At 40.3% G+C, this 18,864-nt stretch overlaps 1 protein-coding gene across 1 annotated transcript in view; it reads right to left on the reverse strand.

The window, feature by feature from the left end:
• nlgn4xa (neuroligin 4 X-linked a) overlaps window positions 1–18,864 on the reverse strand; it is a 103,280-nt gene that overhangs the window by 44,147 nt on the left and 40,269 nt on the right. Inside the window, exon 3 of the mRNA XM_072379311.1 lies at window positions 6,956–7,108. Within this exon, the coding sequence (XP_072235412.1) occupies window positions 6,956–7,108 (153 nt within the window). The remainder of the gene's footprint in view (window positions 1–6,955; window positions 7,109–18,864) is intronic.

The following is an 18,864-nucleotide window of genomic DNA, read 5'->3' on the forward strand; positions in this document are numbered from 1 at the left end:
TGGATGTTCCCTCGACATGAATAAACAGATTCTGATTGGAGATTAAATGGAGACATCAGTGAAGGATCAAGGTGTGATAGGTCAAGGAATTTAAGCAGAGTAACTATAATTTAGCAAACATTTAAATGAGCTAAACTGATGTAGGAAAAAAGACAAAGGAAGCATGAGGTTTAAAATCTCTGGCATTTACAAACGGTGATGCTTTGCTTTGGCATGAAGTTTCCATCAACAGTCCCTGTTTTTCACATTCTGAGGCCTACTGGCCTTATTAGCCATGTTTCCAGATAACATCACAAACGTGACTTTTTTTGCACGGTGGTGTGGTGATTAACACCGTCGCCTCACAGCAGAGGGTTCCAGGTTCGATTCCCAGCTGGGCCTTTCTGTGTGGAGTTTGCATACTCTCTCCCGCCAGAAACAGTTTTACTGCCCACCATCCCAACTGTTTCAACCGTTTCAACAGGAATCTGCTGCGGTGTGCTGGTGATGATTAAATATAAGCAGTAAATAAGAACAGTGAGGAAAGGTGAAAGTGAAACAATGGAATTCAGTCAGTGGGGGTCTCTGGTCTTGTTTATGAGGCCAGCTGCAGAGGGGAAGACACCGTTCTTGTGGTGTGAGGTTTTGGTCTTGATGGACCGCAGCCTCCTGCCAGAGGGGAGTGGGTTGAAGAGTTTGTGTCTGGGATGGGAGGGGCCAGCTGCAATCTTGTACTCCTCCAGGACCTCAGGGTCCTGGAGACTTGGGAGGCTGCAGCCAATGGCCTTCTCAGCAGAGTGAGTGATACGCTGCAGTCTGGCCTTGTCCTGGCCGTGGCAGCAGCGGACCAGACAGTGATGGAGGAGGTGAGGATGGCAGAGTAGAAGTGCACCATCATCACTTCAGGTCCTGGGTGATGATGGAGCCCAGGAAGCGGAAGGACTCCACAGTGTTCACCTCCGGCTTCCTCGCACCATCCAAAAACATGCATGTTAGGTTAAGTGGTGTCTCTAAATTGTGAGTGTGCGTGTGTCTTGTTTGTCTCTGTGTGGCCTTGTGATGGACTGGCAGCCTGTCCAGGGTGTACCCCGCCTTTTGCCCAATTTAAACTTGGTAACCCCCCCCCCCCCCCCCCCCTACTGTGTTGTCCAAGTCCTCCTTCCACAGGGGATGAATGGCAGCAGAATGGTTTGATCACGGTGAGAATCAAATGCTGCGGTCTGTGCACAGTCGAGTAGAACAAATATGGACTAAAGCCTCTTCTATAGAAATAAGCTGTTCACCGTGCAGAGCAAGCAACAGGGTCATATTTAAACAAATGTAATGTGAAAGACTTTACATGCACATAGTGTTTGTTATTTCATCACTTTTATGTGTTCTCGTGACAGAAAATAACAGCATTTAAAATAAGGAAATCATCTCACTGAACCTGGCTTGACTGATGCCATCAGTCCTGACACAACAACATCATGCGTGTACGAGCCAGAATGACACCATTCAGTCATGATGGCTTTCAAATGCAGTGATAAATGCTGGCTTAAGTTAAGTGAAAAATTCTGTTCTGATTTTTGTGCAAAGAGGACATTAATCTCACATGTACCGACAGTGTGTAAATCAATCTAATGACATTAAAGACAAGCCTTTTACATCCCAATGTGCCGCCTGTTAGGTTGCCATCTTCACAGTTACAGTCAGCTCCCCTCCCTCTGCCTCTCTACAGCTCTCTCTCCTTCTTTGTCTTTATCTAGTGTTCTCATCTGCATTCTCTCTCTCCTCACGTCTTTTTTTCTTCTCTGCAGTGCACACTATTCCAGAACACCTTTTCCCCCTGGCTCTCAGGCAACTAAATATAGTGACTGGTGCAGACAGCTCGGCCTTATAACAAATGGTAAGCAGAGCAGAGCAGAGCAGAGCAGCAGCTCTGCAGAGGCATGTGCACGAGGATGTGCTGTACTGTAGCCAAACTTCAACAGACAAAGAACCACATGCAAAACACATGGTGCACACATCATTCAAAGATGGAAACAATGCAGATTAACACACCTTAATACCATGATAAGTCTGGCAAACAGGTTTTAATGACTGGAGAAACACTGGGGAATTTGTTGCTGCTTCTGAATGTTAGCAGAGTTTGGAGCCCTTTGACAAGTAAACAGCAAATCAATAAAAAGTTGTTCTGAATGATGAATAACTTCTATCCTGATGGGAGTGGGCTGTACCATGTTGTCAAAGTCCTCCTTCCACAGGGGATGAATGGCAGCAGAATGGTTTGATCACGGTGAAAATGATGAGAATCAAATGCTGCGGTCTGTGCACAGTCGAGTAGAACAAATATGGACTAAAGCCTCTTCTATAGAAATAAGCTGTTCACCGTGCAGAGCAAGCAACAAGGTCATATTTAAACAAATGTAATGTGAAAGACTTTACATGCACATAGTGTTTGTGGGTTTCCCAGAGCATCTGCCTCTTTGGTACATGTGCAGAAGGTGAAGCACCACCAAATGCTAAAGGGTAAACAGGACTTCAGCCATTCACTTCAGTGGTCTCATCAAGAGGTCAAAACATGGAGGCTGGTAGAACACTGATACAAATGCATTGAAAAAGTATTTCAAGTCAGAAATGATAACACAAAAGCTTTTAACATAAAAGTTTTAAACATCCATGAATACAAAACAGAGCTGTTATTTTAATGTCAGAGTAAACTCTTCTGACTATTAATGAAACATATCCCAACCAGCAGGCAGAACTTTAAATGCTCGTAAGGAAATTCATAGTAATAGTAGTAATAGGAAGTTCTTTCCACATATTGTTTCTTCCTTATTAGAGCAAAAGCAATGTCCCTGTTCAGCTGTCACAGTTTCTGCATGGTAATTGGCACATGTCAGACTGAAGCATCTCAGCCCAGCATCAGTGTGTGCTTACACACATCAAGCTAGCATCCTGGAATCAGCTGAGTGATGTTGCTGGTTGGCCTCTGTTACTACCTCCCTTTGCTCAGAGGCACTGGATCAACTTTGCCCCCCCTCTGTACTTTCAAATATGGCACGAAACAAGAAAGGCACATCAGTCCCACAGGGATGTCATGGATTGTCAAGACACACCAAACATCTGATCTTCCTTAGAAAGCAGTGTCTACCAACCTTTTCTTAAACAAAGCAGCGGTTTTGGTCATCTTGTATGACCTGTCAGTCAGATGGACACAGTGCTCCACAACTCCAACTGTGGCCCCAATGATGTTGATTAGATTGGTTTGGTTTTAATCAAAAAAAGATCCATCGACTCCTGTATTTCTATGATATGTGACGTGTGTGAGATGTGAAGTCATGAAAGGTCAATGTGGTTCCTTTCTTAGTTTTGTTGAGTTCTTTTACTCTGTCCTCCAGCTGTTTAAGATATGAGACTGAACCAAGGCAAATCCCTTAATTACAAAGACTGTGTAGAAGAGATGGAGCGGTTACATTGTGTCAGATATGATCCTGTTGTGGAAGTATCACGACCCATTCAGACATGATGCACAAAAGTTCTACTAATAACTGTAATAGTATTACAATTCCCATCCTTAGAGGGCTCCTCAGTCCTGATGTCCAGTTTACGTCTAACACCACTTTTACTTTCCATAGTTGTAAGATACAGCATATTTTCAGCCAGACTGTCAACAGAGGTGTTCAAGAAGTACAAAATGAGGTCCCATTCCATTTTGTACCTTATCATAGGGTCAGTGTATACCGTCTGTTTTCTGCGATTTAAAATGCAATATCTTATAATCATATGCAAGCATGGAAAAAAGAAAACCCCTAAAAGACAGCTGGTTCACTGGACCAGGGCAGAATCTATCTTGCTAGGCTTCAGGTCCCATTGTGTCGGTCTTATATTTACAGCTTTGAGTGGTTTTTAGGTGAGACTACAGTCAACAAAAACAGCTCCTAAAGAGGTTAAAGTAGAGGCGGCTGTAGTGTTCAGGGACAGAGAGGGTCTTCTCTGGCTCTTTTCCAAATGTTTCTGAAATACTTTTGTATCAAGTTTCGGTGCAATCTGTTGGTTTCCTTAGCTAGGATATTGCTTTTGAATTGGCTCTATATGAATGAATTGGATCATTTTGAAATCAACTAATTGGATTTCATTGGATTATAATTACAATGAATTGAACTCCAATTGGCTTGAATTGGACTATACTATTTAAATGCCTTGAGATGACAGCTGTTGTAATTTGGCGCTATATAAATAAAACTGAAGTGAATTCAACTGAATTGAATCAGTGTCTGTAAGAACAGAGTTTTCAAAGTTTTTGGGATATGACTCCATAACTGCATCTTATGGTAAGTGACGAAACTATTCACAAACTTGGAATACAAACGCCAATGCTTGTCTATAACAACTCTTAGATCCTATCAGATAAAATGCTCATTAAACTCCAAGATAAAATATAAATTATTCTTGGAGGATCAAACAAGTGTAATGATGGTGCCGTTGGGTAAGGGTCATAAAGATGAAGAGAACAAAGGGATCCAAGGCACTCCTTTAGCAAAAGATGAAAGGGCTTTACAGAGATAGATATTTTATAATTAAAAACCTAAAATAGTGAGTATAGTTCATACATTTGTGCATGAGAAACGCTCATAGATTTCAAAAAGTAGACCAGGTTGTCAGCCCATGCATAGCATAGAAAAACAGCCTGCTTTCAATAGATGAAGGAAGATTTCAAACAACTGAAGTCAAAGCAGCTGATGTGCTCATATAAAATGAAATATACTTAGTTACTGTCACCTTTTTCTGTCCGTAACCTGTGCTGTGGCAAAGAAAGCACTTTTCCAAAGGAAGTCAACTACAGTGAGAGCAGAGTTCCTCTGAACAGTCGAACAAGTCATTCATTTTCAAGATCGCTGTATGTGAGCATCATCATATGACAGAAATAAAAAGTTGAAGATGTAAAGAAAGACAGAGGAAAACATTTTCCCTCAAAATCACAGATGTCACACGGGTGATGAACTGTGTACTTTTAATTTGATGTGTGATTTCTGTTTTTATTGTGTTTCACTGCATTTTATTCAGTTTTATTGCTTGCTTTGTATGCTGGGAAGTGTGTGTTTCTATTTGGAAAAAACCCTTTTGACCCGGTTGCGACTCCCTGATGAGAGGGTTCGCCTGTACCTGAGGACTTAAGAGGGGGCGGAGCGGAGAGGGAAGGACCTTCCCCTCCCCTTGGTTCCTCCCCCCTTACCTGCAGGTGAGGGGAATCAGAGACTCTTTGGATGCCTGGTAGAGACTCTTCTAAAAAGACTGCGCCCCTTCATCGTCCCATCCTTTTAACTGTTTTGAATTTTTATCAAAAGATTAATGAATTTCTTAAATTGCATTTAACCCGACTCTGCCTGCTTGCTTGCCCAGAGGTTAAAGAGACCTGTGTGACACATAGATGCCATTTGTGGTGCTCCTGCCCAAAGAATCGTTCAAGAGGGGCTAATCAGGTTATGCTTTTTGAACAATAGAACCACGTCCACAGAGGCAGTCGGTCAGGTAGGTGAACAGTCAACAAAATGGCAGACAAACACTGGAGAATACTGTTGATTTCGTACTTTCAGACAACTAAAACCAGTTGTTTATTTCTTTAACCGTGAAAAAGCCTTTGCCTTGACCAATAACAACCTTATTTGATTAGTTTTCTGCTGAGATGAACAGTACGTTTCTGATGTTCTCGTGCACACATTCACCTTTGCACTTGCTGTGTGCCTGCAATTCCGAATCAAACACTTTATTAGTTTCATTCATGTAAGACGGCTCTGAAATAGCACGAGCACAGGCTCAGGCTGTGAGAATCAGCACCTGTGGGATTCCGATTAGTTGGAGACACCAGTTAGGAAGTTTAATGAGGTTCCCTTTAAAAGTAAAGATAGTTTTGTTTTGTGTCCAATTAAATATATAACATAACTGTTTCAGCTTGGATGGAAAAGGGCAAGTCCTTAAAACATCTAACACCTTCAGCCTCCCATTAGACATGTTCTTAAGAAAAACAACTAAATAAGATGGTCACTGGAAATCCATTTTCCCACTGTAGAATGTCTTTGCTTGACTTCTGATGCTGCTGAATGACCCTGGATTGGATTAAATCACTATGGAAAATGGATGGATGGGCATTTATCTTGTGCTGTAGGAGTCATTTGGGGCTACACTGAAGTAAAGAGAAAAATGCACACTATTGCCTTTGGTGCCATTAGCAGCTGACTGACACGAGGAACTAATGCATGATAGCCGGAGGCAGAAAAGCCCACAGACCATGCGAGTGATCAGGAGTGCGAGTGATGCAGCAAATCTCTCTGCACAAGTGAGAGAGAATGAATTTAGTGAAAGTATCACTTTTAGATAAATAAACAGCTCCATGAAAAATCGAATCATAAAGAGCTTTACAGCGCTTCCTCAGTCAACTCTCCAACATTACATCAAAGCAAAGATGACAGCATACCTTCAAACAAAAGCATTCATCATTTATAAGCAGGCCATTCTCACAGCACAACATTAAGATTGGGTATTTTCTATTGCTACCCTTTCAAAGTGATGCATTTCAGCAGGACGTGCGGTTTGTGTGTCCAACACACCGAAGGGGAGCGGATTGGCAGCTCGTAGCCCAAGAAAGGGACAGCTGTGACTGTTTGAACACAAGCCCTTAACCCTAACCAAGTACTTTAGTTCATAACGTCTAAACCTGCAACAAAGCAGCTCAAAAAGTCCAAAGAAACAGCGACTGGATCCTAAAATGGCAACTTCAACAACAGAAAAGTAACTTTAAAGTTGTCCAACAACCGGATGCTCACGTTGTCCTTATATCTGATGTGTTTATTTCCAGTAGCATGAACATAATATCTCCATCAATAATGTTTTTGAGATTATTTGATATTTTGCAGTGAAACTGGGTTGTAATAAGACACTTTCTGACACAATCAGCCTTCTCCTGCTTGATGAGGGCTGAGATTGGTGGACTTACCCAGAACTCCGAGCCGGTAGTTGATCGTGATGACGATGACGTTTCCGTAGCTGGCCAGGATGCTGCCATCAATCATGTTGCCAGTTCCTTCCACGTAGGAACCTCCATGGATGTAAACCATAACCGGCTTTAAGCCATTCTCATCATGGATATCTACAGGGGGGAAATGGAAGAACGTTTTATTTGGGCAAACAAGCTCCAAAATAAAGCTAATCAATGATGTAATTGACTTCGCTTGTAAAAAAGCAACCTGTGGAAAATGACTGACCATGTTGGTAAATGCATTTAAATGGTGGGAATATTTAAAAAGTTCAAGTAAACTGCGTAAAGAAACAGTTTTAGTTCCATAGTTTAGTAGATGAGGTGAATATGAACGAATACATTTTATTAATCCCTCAACGGAAACGTTGCAGAAAAGGAAGAATACAACTGATTCATTCATAGATAAGCTAAGTAAGGGACCCTCAGGGGTCCCAAAGGCCCTTATCTCATAAAGCAGAAAGTCAATTTATTTGTTTGCATGAAGCATTAACAAACACATTCAGTGTTATATTTTGGATTTAATCTACACAAACTAACTTTCTCCCACAGGTAATCTCTCCTGTCTGATCCCAGAGGGAGTTCATTTAACTCTGAATGTAATCAACTGGGATACACACACGTGTGTAAATTTAATGGAACATATAAATCTAATTAAACCTTTAAAATCCAACTTTCTTCACTTAGTATGTGTCAACTCAGAATATTTTACACCTTTAGAATCATGATGTTAGGCTTAAAATTATTATTCAAAATAGGCTGATGTCATTCCAAAACCAGCAGAAGTTAAAGCTACGGCCACATTAAATCAATAACATCAGCAGCTTTTTACCATCTATAAAACATTGCCAGAATCAAAGGAATGGTGTCTAAACCAGACTTAGAAAGACTAATCCGTGCATTTGTCTCCAGCAGGTTAGAGTACTGTAACGACCTGCTCACTGGGCTCTAAACAGGCTGTAAGACAGCTGCAGTACATCCAGAACGCTGCTGCTCGAGTCCTGACCAGAACCAGGAAATATGACCATATTATCCAGAGCTCAGGGGTCTGCACTGGCTTCCTGTCGCTCAGAGAATAGACTTTAAAACAGCTCTGCTCGTGTGCAAGTCTCTTCATGGTCTAGTGCCAAAGTACTTATCTGACATGTTAGAGCCATATGAACCAACTGGGACTCTGAGACCTCCCTTCCCTGAGGAGACACCTCAGGGAAGGGTGCCCAGAGTCAGGACTAAACAAGGTGAGGCTGCGTTTCGGTCTTATGCTCCTAAAACCTGGAACAGTCTTCCAGAAGATGTGAGACAGGCCTCAGCTCTGACAATGTTTAAATCCAGACTGAAAACCGTTCTATTTAGCTGTGCATATGAAAACTGAAAGTATTTATCTGCACTCTGAGCTTTTAATTGAATTAATTAATTATAATTTTTTTGTTTAATAATAATAATAATAATAATAGTAATTGTTTTATGGAATGATTTGATTTGCCTTCATGTGATTTGCCTTCAAAGCACTTTGAATTGCCTTCTGTACAAATTGTGCTCTGCAAATAAACTTGCCTTGTCTAAACTGATGAGAGTTAAAGAGTTAAGTTGCAATTCAAAAACGAAATTGCAGTTCAAATTAGTTTATTCTATATAGTACCACTTCACAATAAAAGTCATCTAAGGGTGCTTTACAAAGAAAACAAAGCAATTAGATAGAGACCTTTTCATTTAAATTCAGTTAGGTTTTAGGAGAAATGTGGAACAGAAAAAGCTTGATGATCAGTTGTATAAGAAGGCAAACACAAGAGGTATTGTGCTGCAACTGTTCATGAAACAAAGGTTTAGTTTTGCTCGTACTACTGTACGTGCAGAGGCTTTCACTAAAGATCATAGACTTCTTCTGCATGTGTCTGACACCAAATCAAAAAGGCAAACACTGAACACTTTGTGACCATTTGACCTTTTCAATTTAACCTCATTTTACCAATACAACACATAAAAAGGATGGCTGGTGTTACAGCTCTTTTTCTTCCTCCATGTAGTCTTTCAGTGTAGTCAGGGCAGATGAACACCTTATCTACAACTCTCTCCTGTTGTGATTAGGTGAGGTGATTAGTCCGTGCGTGGGTGGTGATTATGAAACAACAGTTGGTTGTTTGGGTTAAAGAAGATGGAGGGAGAAAGTGTAGATCCTTCCAACAAAGTTTGAAATTAAATTAGTCAGCAGCATCTGAAGCTCTCAGCTGAATTCTACAAAGAATTAAACTAAAAACCGTGTTTGCAGACATATTTTGAACACTACAGAAAGAGAAACATCAGTGCTTTCATCACATTGCTCTCCCTCTCCTGCAGTGAATGCTACAGTTTTGGATACCTTGAACTAACAACCCCCTTCCTAATTTGCTGTTTTTGCTATATTATGTATCAAATTAGCCACAACCCTCTGAGGCATGGACAGTACAAGAGTTCTTGAGGTGTAATGTCATATCTGGAACCACAGTCAGCTGCAGATCCTTCAAGCTGTTATTGATTCGACTTGCAGCAGCACATCCATTCAAGTTCTTGGTGATCTCTCTTGGACTACTGTGGAGGTGCATTGTTCTGGAGATCTCCAACCAGCTGTCTGTCAATCAGTCCTTTCATAGAAGGCTTTTCAAATAGTATTTCACTTTATACACAGTGATCAATTATTCTTCTTCATTTACATATTTTGAGGTAAAGCTGAACTTTTACTTTAAAAGTCCGTTCAGAAGCCATGTTTTATCCAGCCTCCTCCTTCTTTCTCAACTCTTTACATAAGCATCTGGAGATAAACTGAATATTTTCAAAGAAACTGCTTGTTGGACAGAAAAAGAACTGGTGCAGTAATGCTCTTCTCATGGCCTCTGACAGTAGATTTTTATCTAAACTTGTCCTGTTAGAGCTTTAGATTCAGATCTTTAGATGTTTAGATTCAGATTCAGAGATTAAGATTTCTTTATGGTCATTGCAACGAAAAATAAGGTGCCGGCCTTTCAGTGCAGAAGGCACTTATTGCCCAAAAAAACAGTACATATGGCACTTATCGCCATAAAACAGTACATATGGCATTTATCGCCCAAAAAACAGTATATGGCACCTATCACCAAAAAAACAGTATATATGGCACTTATTGCCCAAAAACAGTACATATGGCACTTATCGCCAAAAAAAAAGTACATATGGCACTTATCTCCAAAAAAACAGCGCATATGGCACTTATCGCCCATAAAACAGTACATACGGCACTTATCGCCAAAAAAACAGTATACGGCACTTATCTCCAAAAAAACAGTATATATGGGACTTATTGCCCAAAAAACAGTACATATGGCACTTATTGCCAAAAAAAACAGTACATATGGCACTTATCGCCAAAAAAACATTATATACGGCACTTATCACCCAAAAAACAGTACATATGGCACTTACCAACCATAAAACAGTATATATGGCACTTATCGCCATAAAACAGTGCATATGGCACTTCTCGCCAAAAAAAATTTATATACGGCACTTATTGCCAAAAAAACAGTATATGGCACTTATCGCCCAAAAAACAGTATATGGCACTTATTGCCATAAAAACAGTATACAGCAGTTATCGCCCATAAAACAATATATACGGCACTTATCGCCATAAAACAGTACATATGGCACTTATCGCCAAAAAAACAGTATATGGCACTTATCGCCCATAAAACAGTATATATGGCACTTCTCGCCAAAAAAAAGTACATATGGCACTTATTGCCAAAAAAACAGTATATATGGCACTTATCCCCCATAAAACAGGATACGGCACTTATTACCAAAAAAACAGTATACAGCACTAATCGCCCATAAAACAGTACATATGGCACTTATCGCCATAAAACAGTACATATGGCACTTATCGCCCATAAAACAGTACATATGGCACTTATCGCCATAAAAAAGTACATATGGCACTTATCGCCATAAAAAAGTACATATGGCACTTATGGCCAAAAAAACAGTACATATGGCACTTATCGCCAAAAAAACAGTATATATGGCACTTATCGCCATAAAACAGTACATATGGCACTTATCGCCCATAAAACAGTACATATGGCACTTATCGCCCATAAAACAGTACATATGGCACTTATCTTCATAAAAAAGTACATATGGCACTTATGGCCAAAAAAAAAGTACATATGGCACTTATCGCAAAAAAAACCAGTATATACGTTACTTATCGCCCATAAAACAGTACATATGGCACTTATCGCCATAAAACAGTAAATATGGCACTTATTAACAAAAAAAACAGTATACGGCACTTATTGCCAAAAAACAGTACATATGGCACTTATTGCCAAAAAACAATATATATGGCACTTATCGCCAAAAAAACAGTATATGGCACTTATCGCCCATAAAACAGTACATATGGCACTTATCGCCAAAAAAACAGTATATGGCACTTATCGCCCATAAAACAGTATACGGCACTTATCACCCATAAAAAAGTACATATGGCACTTATCTCCAAAAAACAGTAGATTTGGCACTTATCTCCAAAAAACAGTAGATTTGGCACTTATCTCCAAAAAACAGCATATGGCACTTATTGCCAAAAAAACAGTAGATATGGCATTTATCTCCATAAAACAGTACATATGGCACTTATCGCCCAAAAAACAGTATATACGGCACTTATCTCCAAAAAGACAGTACATATGGCATTTATCGCCCAAAAAACAGTATATACGGCACTTATCGCCCATAAAACAGTATACAGCACTTATCACCCATAAAACAGTACATGTGGCACTTATCGCCCAAAAAACAGTACATACGGCACTTATCGCCCATAAAAAAATATACGGCACTTATCTCCACAAAACAGTACATATGGCACTTATCGCCCATAAAACAGTACATATGGCACTTATCTCCAAAAAACAGTATACGGCACTTATCACCCATAAAACAGTACATATGGCACTTATCTCCATAAAACAGTACATATGGCATTTATTGCCCAAAAAACAGTACATATGGCACTTATTGCCAAAAAAACAGTACATATGGCACTTATCGCCCATAAAACAGTACATATGGCACTTATCGCCCATAAAACAGTACATATGGCACTTATCTCCAAAAAACAGTACATATGGCACTTATATCCAAAAAACAGTATACGGCACTTATCGCCCATAAAACAGTACATATGGCACTTATCGCCCAAAAAACAGTACATACGGCACTTATCGCCCAAAAAACAGTATATGGCACTTATCGCCAAAAAAACAGTACATATGGCACTTATCGCCCATAAAACAGTACATGTGGCACTTATCGCCCAAAAAACAGTATACGGCACTTATCACCCATAAAACAGTACATGTGGCACTTATCGCCCAAAAAACAGTATACGGCACTTATCACCCATAAAACAGTACATGTGGCATTTATCGCCCAAAAAACAGTACATATGGCACTTATCGCCCATAAAAAAGTATACAGCACTTATCTCCACAAAACAGTACATATGGCACTTATATCCAAAAAACAGTATACGGCACTTATCGCCCATAAAACAGTACATATGGCACTTATCGCCCAAAAAACAGTACATGCGGCACTTATCGCCCAAAAAACAGTATATGGCACTTATCGCCAAAAAAACAGTACATATGGCACTTATCGCCCAAAAAACAGTACATACGGCACTTATCGCCCAAAAAACAGTATATGGCACTTATCGCCAAAAAAACAGTATATACGGCACTTATCGCCCATAAAACAGTATACGGCATTTATCACCCATAAAACAGTATATATGGCACTTATTGCCAAAAAAACAGTATATGGCACTTATGGCCCATAAGACAGTACATACGGCACTTATCGCCCATGAAACAGTACATATGGCACTTATATCCAAAAAACAGTATACGGCACTTATCGCCCATAAAACAGTACATATGGCACTTATCTCCAAAAAACAGCATATGGCACTTATTGCCAAAAAAACAGTACATATGGCATTTATCTCCAAAAAACAGTACTTTTGGCACTTATCTCCAAAAAACAGTATATGGCACTTATCGCCAAAAAAACAGTACATATGGCACTTATCGCCCAAAAAACAGTACATACGGCCCTTATCGCCCAAAAAACAGTATATGGCACTTATCGCCAAAAAAACAGTACATATGGCACTTATCGCCCAAAAAACAGTACATACGGCACTTATCGCCCAAAAAACAGTATATGGCACTTATCGCCAAAAAAACAGTATATACGGCACTTATCGCCCATAAAACAGTATACGGCATTTATCACCCATAAAACAGTACATGTGGCACTTATCGCCCAAAAAACAGTATACGGCACTTATCACCCATAAAACAGTACATGTGGCATTTATCGCCCAAAAAACAGTACATACGGCACTTATCGCCCATAAAAAAGTATACAGCACTTACCTCCACAAAACAGTACATATGGCACTTATCGCCCATAAAACAGTACATATGGCACTTATCTCCAAAAAAAAAAGTACATATGGCACTTATCTCCAAAAAACAGTGTATATGGCACTTATTGCCAAAAAAACAGTATATGGCACTTATGGCCCATAAAACAGTACATACGGCACTTATCGCCCATGAAACAGTACATATGGCACTTATATCCAAAAAACAGTATACGGCACTTATCGCCCATAAAACAGTACATATGGCACTTATCTCCAAAAAACAGTATATGGCACTTATTGCCAAAAAAACAGTACATATGGCATTTATCGCCCAAAAAACAGTATACGGCACTTATCGCCCAAAAAACAGTACATACGGCCCTTATCGCCCAAAAAACAGTATATGGCACTTATCGCCAAAAAAACAGTACATATGGCACTTATCGCCCATAAAACAGTAGATTTGGCACTTATCTCCAAAAAACAGCATATGGCACTTATTGCCAAAAAAACAGTACATATGGCATTTATCTCCAAAAAACAGTACTTTTGGCACTTATCTCCAAAAAACAGTATATGGCACTTATAGCCAAAAAAACAGTACATATGGCACTTATCGCCCAAAAAAAAGAACATACGGCCCTTATCGCCCAAAAAACAGTATATGGCACTTATCGCCCATAAAACAGTACATGTGGCACTTATCGCCCAAAAAACAGTATACAGCACTTATCACCCATAAAACAGTACATACGGCACTTATTGCCATAAAAACGGTATACAGCACTTATCACCCATAAAACAGTACATACGGCACTTATAGCCAAAAAAACAGTACATATGGCACTTATAGCCAAAAAACAGTATATGGCACTTATCGCCCAAAAAACAGTACATACGGCACTTATCGCCCAAAAAACAGTATACAGCACTTATCACCCATAAAACAGTACATACGGCACTTATAGCCATAAAAACAGTATACAGCACTTATCACCCATAAAACAGTACATACGGCACTTATTGCCATAAAAACGGTATACAGCACTTATCACCCATAAAACAGTACATACGGCACTTATAGCCAAAAAAACAGTACATATGGCACTTATAGCCAAAAAACAGTATATGGCACTTATCGCCCAAAAAACAGTACATACGGCACTTATCGCCCAAAAAACAGTATATGGCACTTATCGCCCATAAAACAGTATACGGCACTTATTGCCATAAAAACAGTATACAGCACTTATCGCCCATAAAACAGTACATACGGCACTTATCGCCATAAAACAGTACATATGGCACTTATAGCCAAAAAAACAGTACATATGGCACTTATAGCCAAAAAAACAGTATATGGCACTTATAGCCAAAAAAACAGTACATATGGCACTTATAGCCAAAAAAACAGTATATGGCACTTATCGCCCATAAAACAGTGTATACGGCACTTATCGCCCATAAAACAGTATATATGGCACTTCTCGCCAAAAAAAAAGTATATACGGCACTTATTGCCAAAAAAACAGTATATGGCACTTATCGCCCATAAAACAGGATACGGCACTTATTGCCAAAAAAACTGTATACAGCACTTATCGCCCATGAAACAGTATATACGACACTTATCGCCATAAAACAGTACATATGGCACTTATCGCCTGAAAAACAGTATATGGCACTTATCGCCATAAAACAGTATATACGGCACTTATCGCCCATAAAACAGTACATATGGCACTTCTCGCCAAAAAAAAAGTATATACGGCACTTATCGCCCAAAAAAACAGTGCATATGGCACTTATCGCCCATAAAACAGTACATACGGCACTTATTGCCAAAAAAACAGTATATGGCACTTATTGCCAAAAAACAGTATATACGGCACTTATCGCCCAAAAAACAGTATATGGCACTTATCGCCCATAAAACAGTACATATGGCACTTATCGCCCATAAAACAGTACTTTTGGCATGTATCTCCAAAAAACAGTATATGGCACTTATCGCCCATAAGAGTGTAGGCACTGTGTCTTGTTCAGTGAGCTTTACTAATAGTGTCCATTATAAACCCTACTAAGGAAATGTAATGTCTGTTCACAGATTTGTTTCCTGCATCAGGTCTGGACAGCTTACTGTTCCCTGTTTTGAGTCTTATACAGTTGTTACTGTCATAAAACAGAGATAGATACAAAGGTCACACATCCAAAACACAGTGTACAAGTGTATTTAGAGGGTGATGAAGCAAGAAAATACCCCTGGATGAAGTTTTTCATGTTTCTTCCATGCAGAAACCAGGATTTCTGAAAATGCAGTAGCTGCTCCTCTCTACATGATACCATAACTCATTTTTCTGTATCTTCCATAATGTAGAAAGAGAAGTCAGCATGACTCACAGACACAAAAGCTGCATTACTGAAAAATATTTCAAAATTAAGTGAAATAATCCCTAGAACTTCCACCTCTCTGTTTCACACCCAACCATTATTAATATTCAGTATCTAGTATGTGTTCGTGTTATTGCTGTTATTTGTGACCGTCTATATTCATGCAAGTTTCCATTAACTCAGAATCTTTATATCTATCTATCCATCTATATGCTTCCATTCATCCATTTTCTATACCCCCTTAATCAAAGTCAGGGTTGTGTGGGGGGGCTGAGCCTGTCCCAGCTGTCATTGGGTGAGAGGCGGGGTACACCTGGACAGTTCCCCTGTCCATCACAGGACCACAGAGACACACAACCACACACACTCACACACTCCTAGGGTCAATTTACAACCACCAGTTAAGCAAACACGCATGTTTTAACATGCAAACTCCACCCAGAAAGAACAGCCAGGTTTCAAACCTGGAACGTTGCTGTGAGGCAACGTTGCTGACCACCACACCCCCGCGCAGCCCCTATATATTTATATAGGTTTTCCTTAGGCTTTGATTATCTATGCCTTATACAGAATGTAAAACTACATCTAATGTCTAATTTCGTTAAAATTATGCACACACCAGTTATTGTTTTTCTACAGTAGCTGTAGGTTGTGGTGAGAATGGTGTGTAAATGGAGAGCTGGCTGTACTTAATATGTTGCCCTTCAGTAGGTTTGGCACAAAGCAAGGCAAGGCATGAGGCAGGAGGAGTATATCATCCTCCTCCACAAAAGAAAACAGTGAGGCAAAGGAGTGGAAGCAGCTTCCAGTGAGAGGTTATTAATCTATACTGTACTCAGGGTGGGTGTCTCAGGTTTGGTTATGCTTTTGCTTCTATTCACAACTCCTCACCAGAAACCAAGATGAGAAGAGGATTTGTCAGGGGAAAGGGTGAGTCTGTGGAGGGTCCGGACCTGAACAAATGCTGGACGATTTGCTTTCATTGAATAGATAATTGCTGATTACAGTGGCTGGGAGTCAATAACTTCCTGCTTTTCATTCAGTTCCACATTAGCAGAAGCCTCATGGAGCAGTGCAGGTGGCAGGAACAACCTTGTACTGGCAGATGCACATAAAACAAGAGCAGTGCCATTAAGTTGTCATAGTCTCTAACAGATAGGCATCTGATGGTGGCTGCAGGCCTCTGTGGGCTCAGACAAAACTATGCTTTGGCCCTCCATCAAACAAACAGGCAAACAGAGTGTTACTACCCATCTTTTTTGGTGTAGTGCATCTGTGGAGTCAGACGTTGAGAGAGAGAGAGAGGGAGGGAGGGAGGGAGGTTTGGTGATGTAAACTTTAAGCACTTTGATTTGACAGAGAGAAGTTGTCATGACTTTGTCATGAGTTGAGTTTTACAGCAGCAAAAGGAAACAGCCATGCAGAGCATCTCAGTCTCACGGTTAGCCGTTACGGGTGGTTACCTACTGTAACTGGTGAAAAACTCTACATTAGGGGCAGGAGGCATTGGGTGGCAGGGTTAGGGACCTTCTTTATCAGGCTGGCATCAGCTGAATGACACTGAGGGACTTTGTTAAATGTCTTTTTTAAACTAAACAGTTGTCAGCAAAAGATCTCACTCTGATTGGCTGTTCACCGTATCAAACGAGTGCACAAGAAGGGATGCAGGAGTGACACATGTACTCACGTTGTCTACCACCAATACCAACTCTCCATTTCTGCCTTACCAGGCAACAAGTCCTGGTGTCCGTGAAGAAAAAGAGTATTTTGGTCCTCATCAACATGCATACAGTGATTTTTGCTTCATGCTGATTTGACATTTTACCATGAAACTGGGTTGGGGAAGGAGAGCATGGTCTCAGAGCACAGTGTCCCAGTCCTGTCAGCGAGGAGTGGACATAAAACTAAAGGAATCCAACTGCCGAAGTGCTCTTCTCTGTGCCTCTCCTGCACTACGTATGCATGTGTGTCCCGCTATCTGAACTCTCTGGAGTCTGCGGAGCTGCCTCAGTGACTGTGCAGTGAGTTCGTCTTGGACATTCATCACTGCCACCAGGGCCGGGGGGATAATATATTCCTCCTGTGGTTGCGCATGTTGCCCACATTACTCATCTTTATATGGGTAAGGGGGTGGGAAGAGGGAGGGGATGATGTTTGAGGGAGGGTGGTGGTTGTGGTCTGGAAGCATGCTCAAGGGGAACTATCTGAATTTCCCAATGCTTTCAAGAAAAAAAAAGAAAGTAGTTAATGGAGGACATGTAAAGTGCTTCCTGTAACATTTTCTGCCCCCACAGGTATCACTGCCATCACAGCTCACAGCAACCTTCTGCAGTTCTACTGGCAAAATGTACTTTTTAAAGTCAAAGAAAGTTATTATTCAACCCTGAGCTGGACAGCAGTATGTCAAGATAAAATCATACACATATATACTTAAGTTATGATTGTATAAATTAAATAAATCATCTATAATTTAAGTCAGTTAATTGATCATTCTTTTTCTTGCTGAGGCTGTTGTTGCAGGGCTCCCTGTTCACTCCAAATAGTTTCCATGGCAGATCAACTTGCACATGTTCCATATATCATACACGGTACTGTAAGTCAGCACATCGTTGTTCCTGAAACTTGTCTTTTCAAAAGAGAAAGGTAATTACAGTAAAATCATGAGCAGGTTCTCAAGCTGTAACACCTCTTGTTCCAGGAACATAATTAAACCACTGTTCTTGAGGATGCATTTGATCTAAATACTTGTGTTAAGGCAGCACTTCTGAATAAAGCTCATTTATTAGGAAAGAGCAACCTTCCCACATTCATGATATGGGAGAGTGCTGAGCACAAGACGTAAGAGGTTGTCTGCAGTGCTGTGAGGCTTCTCTGCAGCAACGGCTGAGGTACAGGTGGAGCCACAGGGGAGCTACAGGAGTAATTCATTGCCACTGCAGATGTACAAATAGTCAGGGTGCATTGATTCTGTATGCTTTCCTGAAAACACAGGCAGGCCTCGGTCGTGTTTAAACATGCTCTT

Source organism: Leuresthes tenuis, unplaced genomic scaffold (assembly GCF_036924035.1).
Source record: "Leuresthes tenuis unplaced genomic scaffold, fLeuTen1.0.hap1 SCAF_1, whole genome shotgun sequence".
NCBI classification, from domain to species: domain Eukaryota; kingdom Metazoa; phylum Chordata; class Actinopteri; order Atheriniformes; family Atherinopsidae; genus Leuresthes; species Leuresthes tenuis.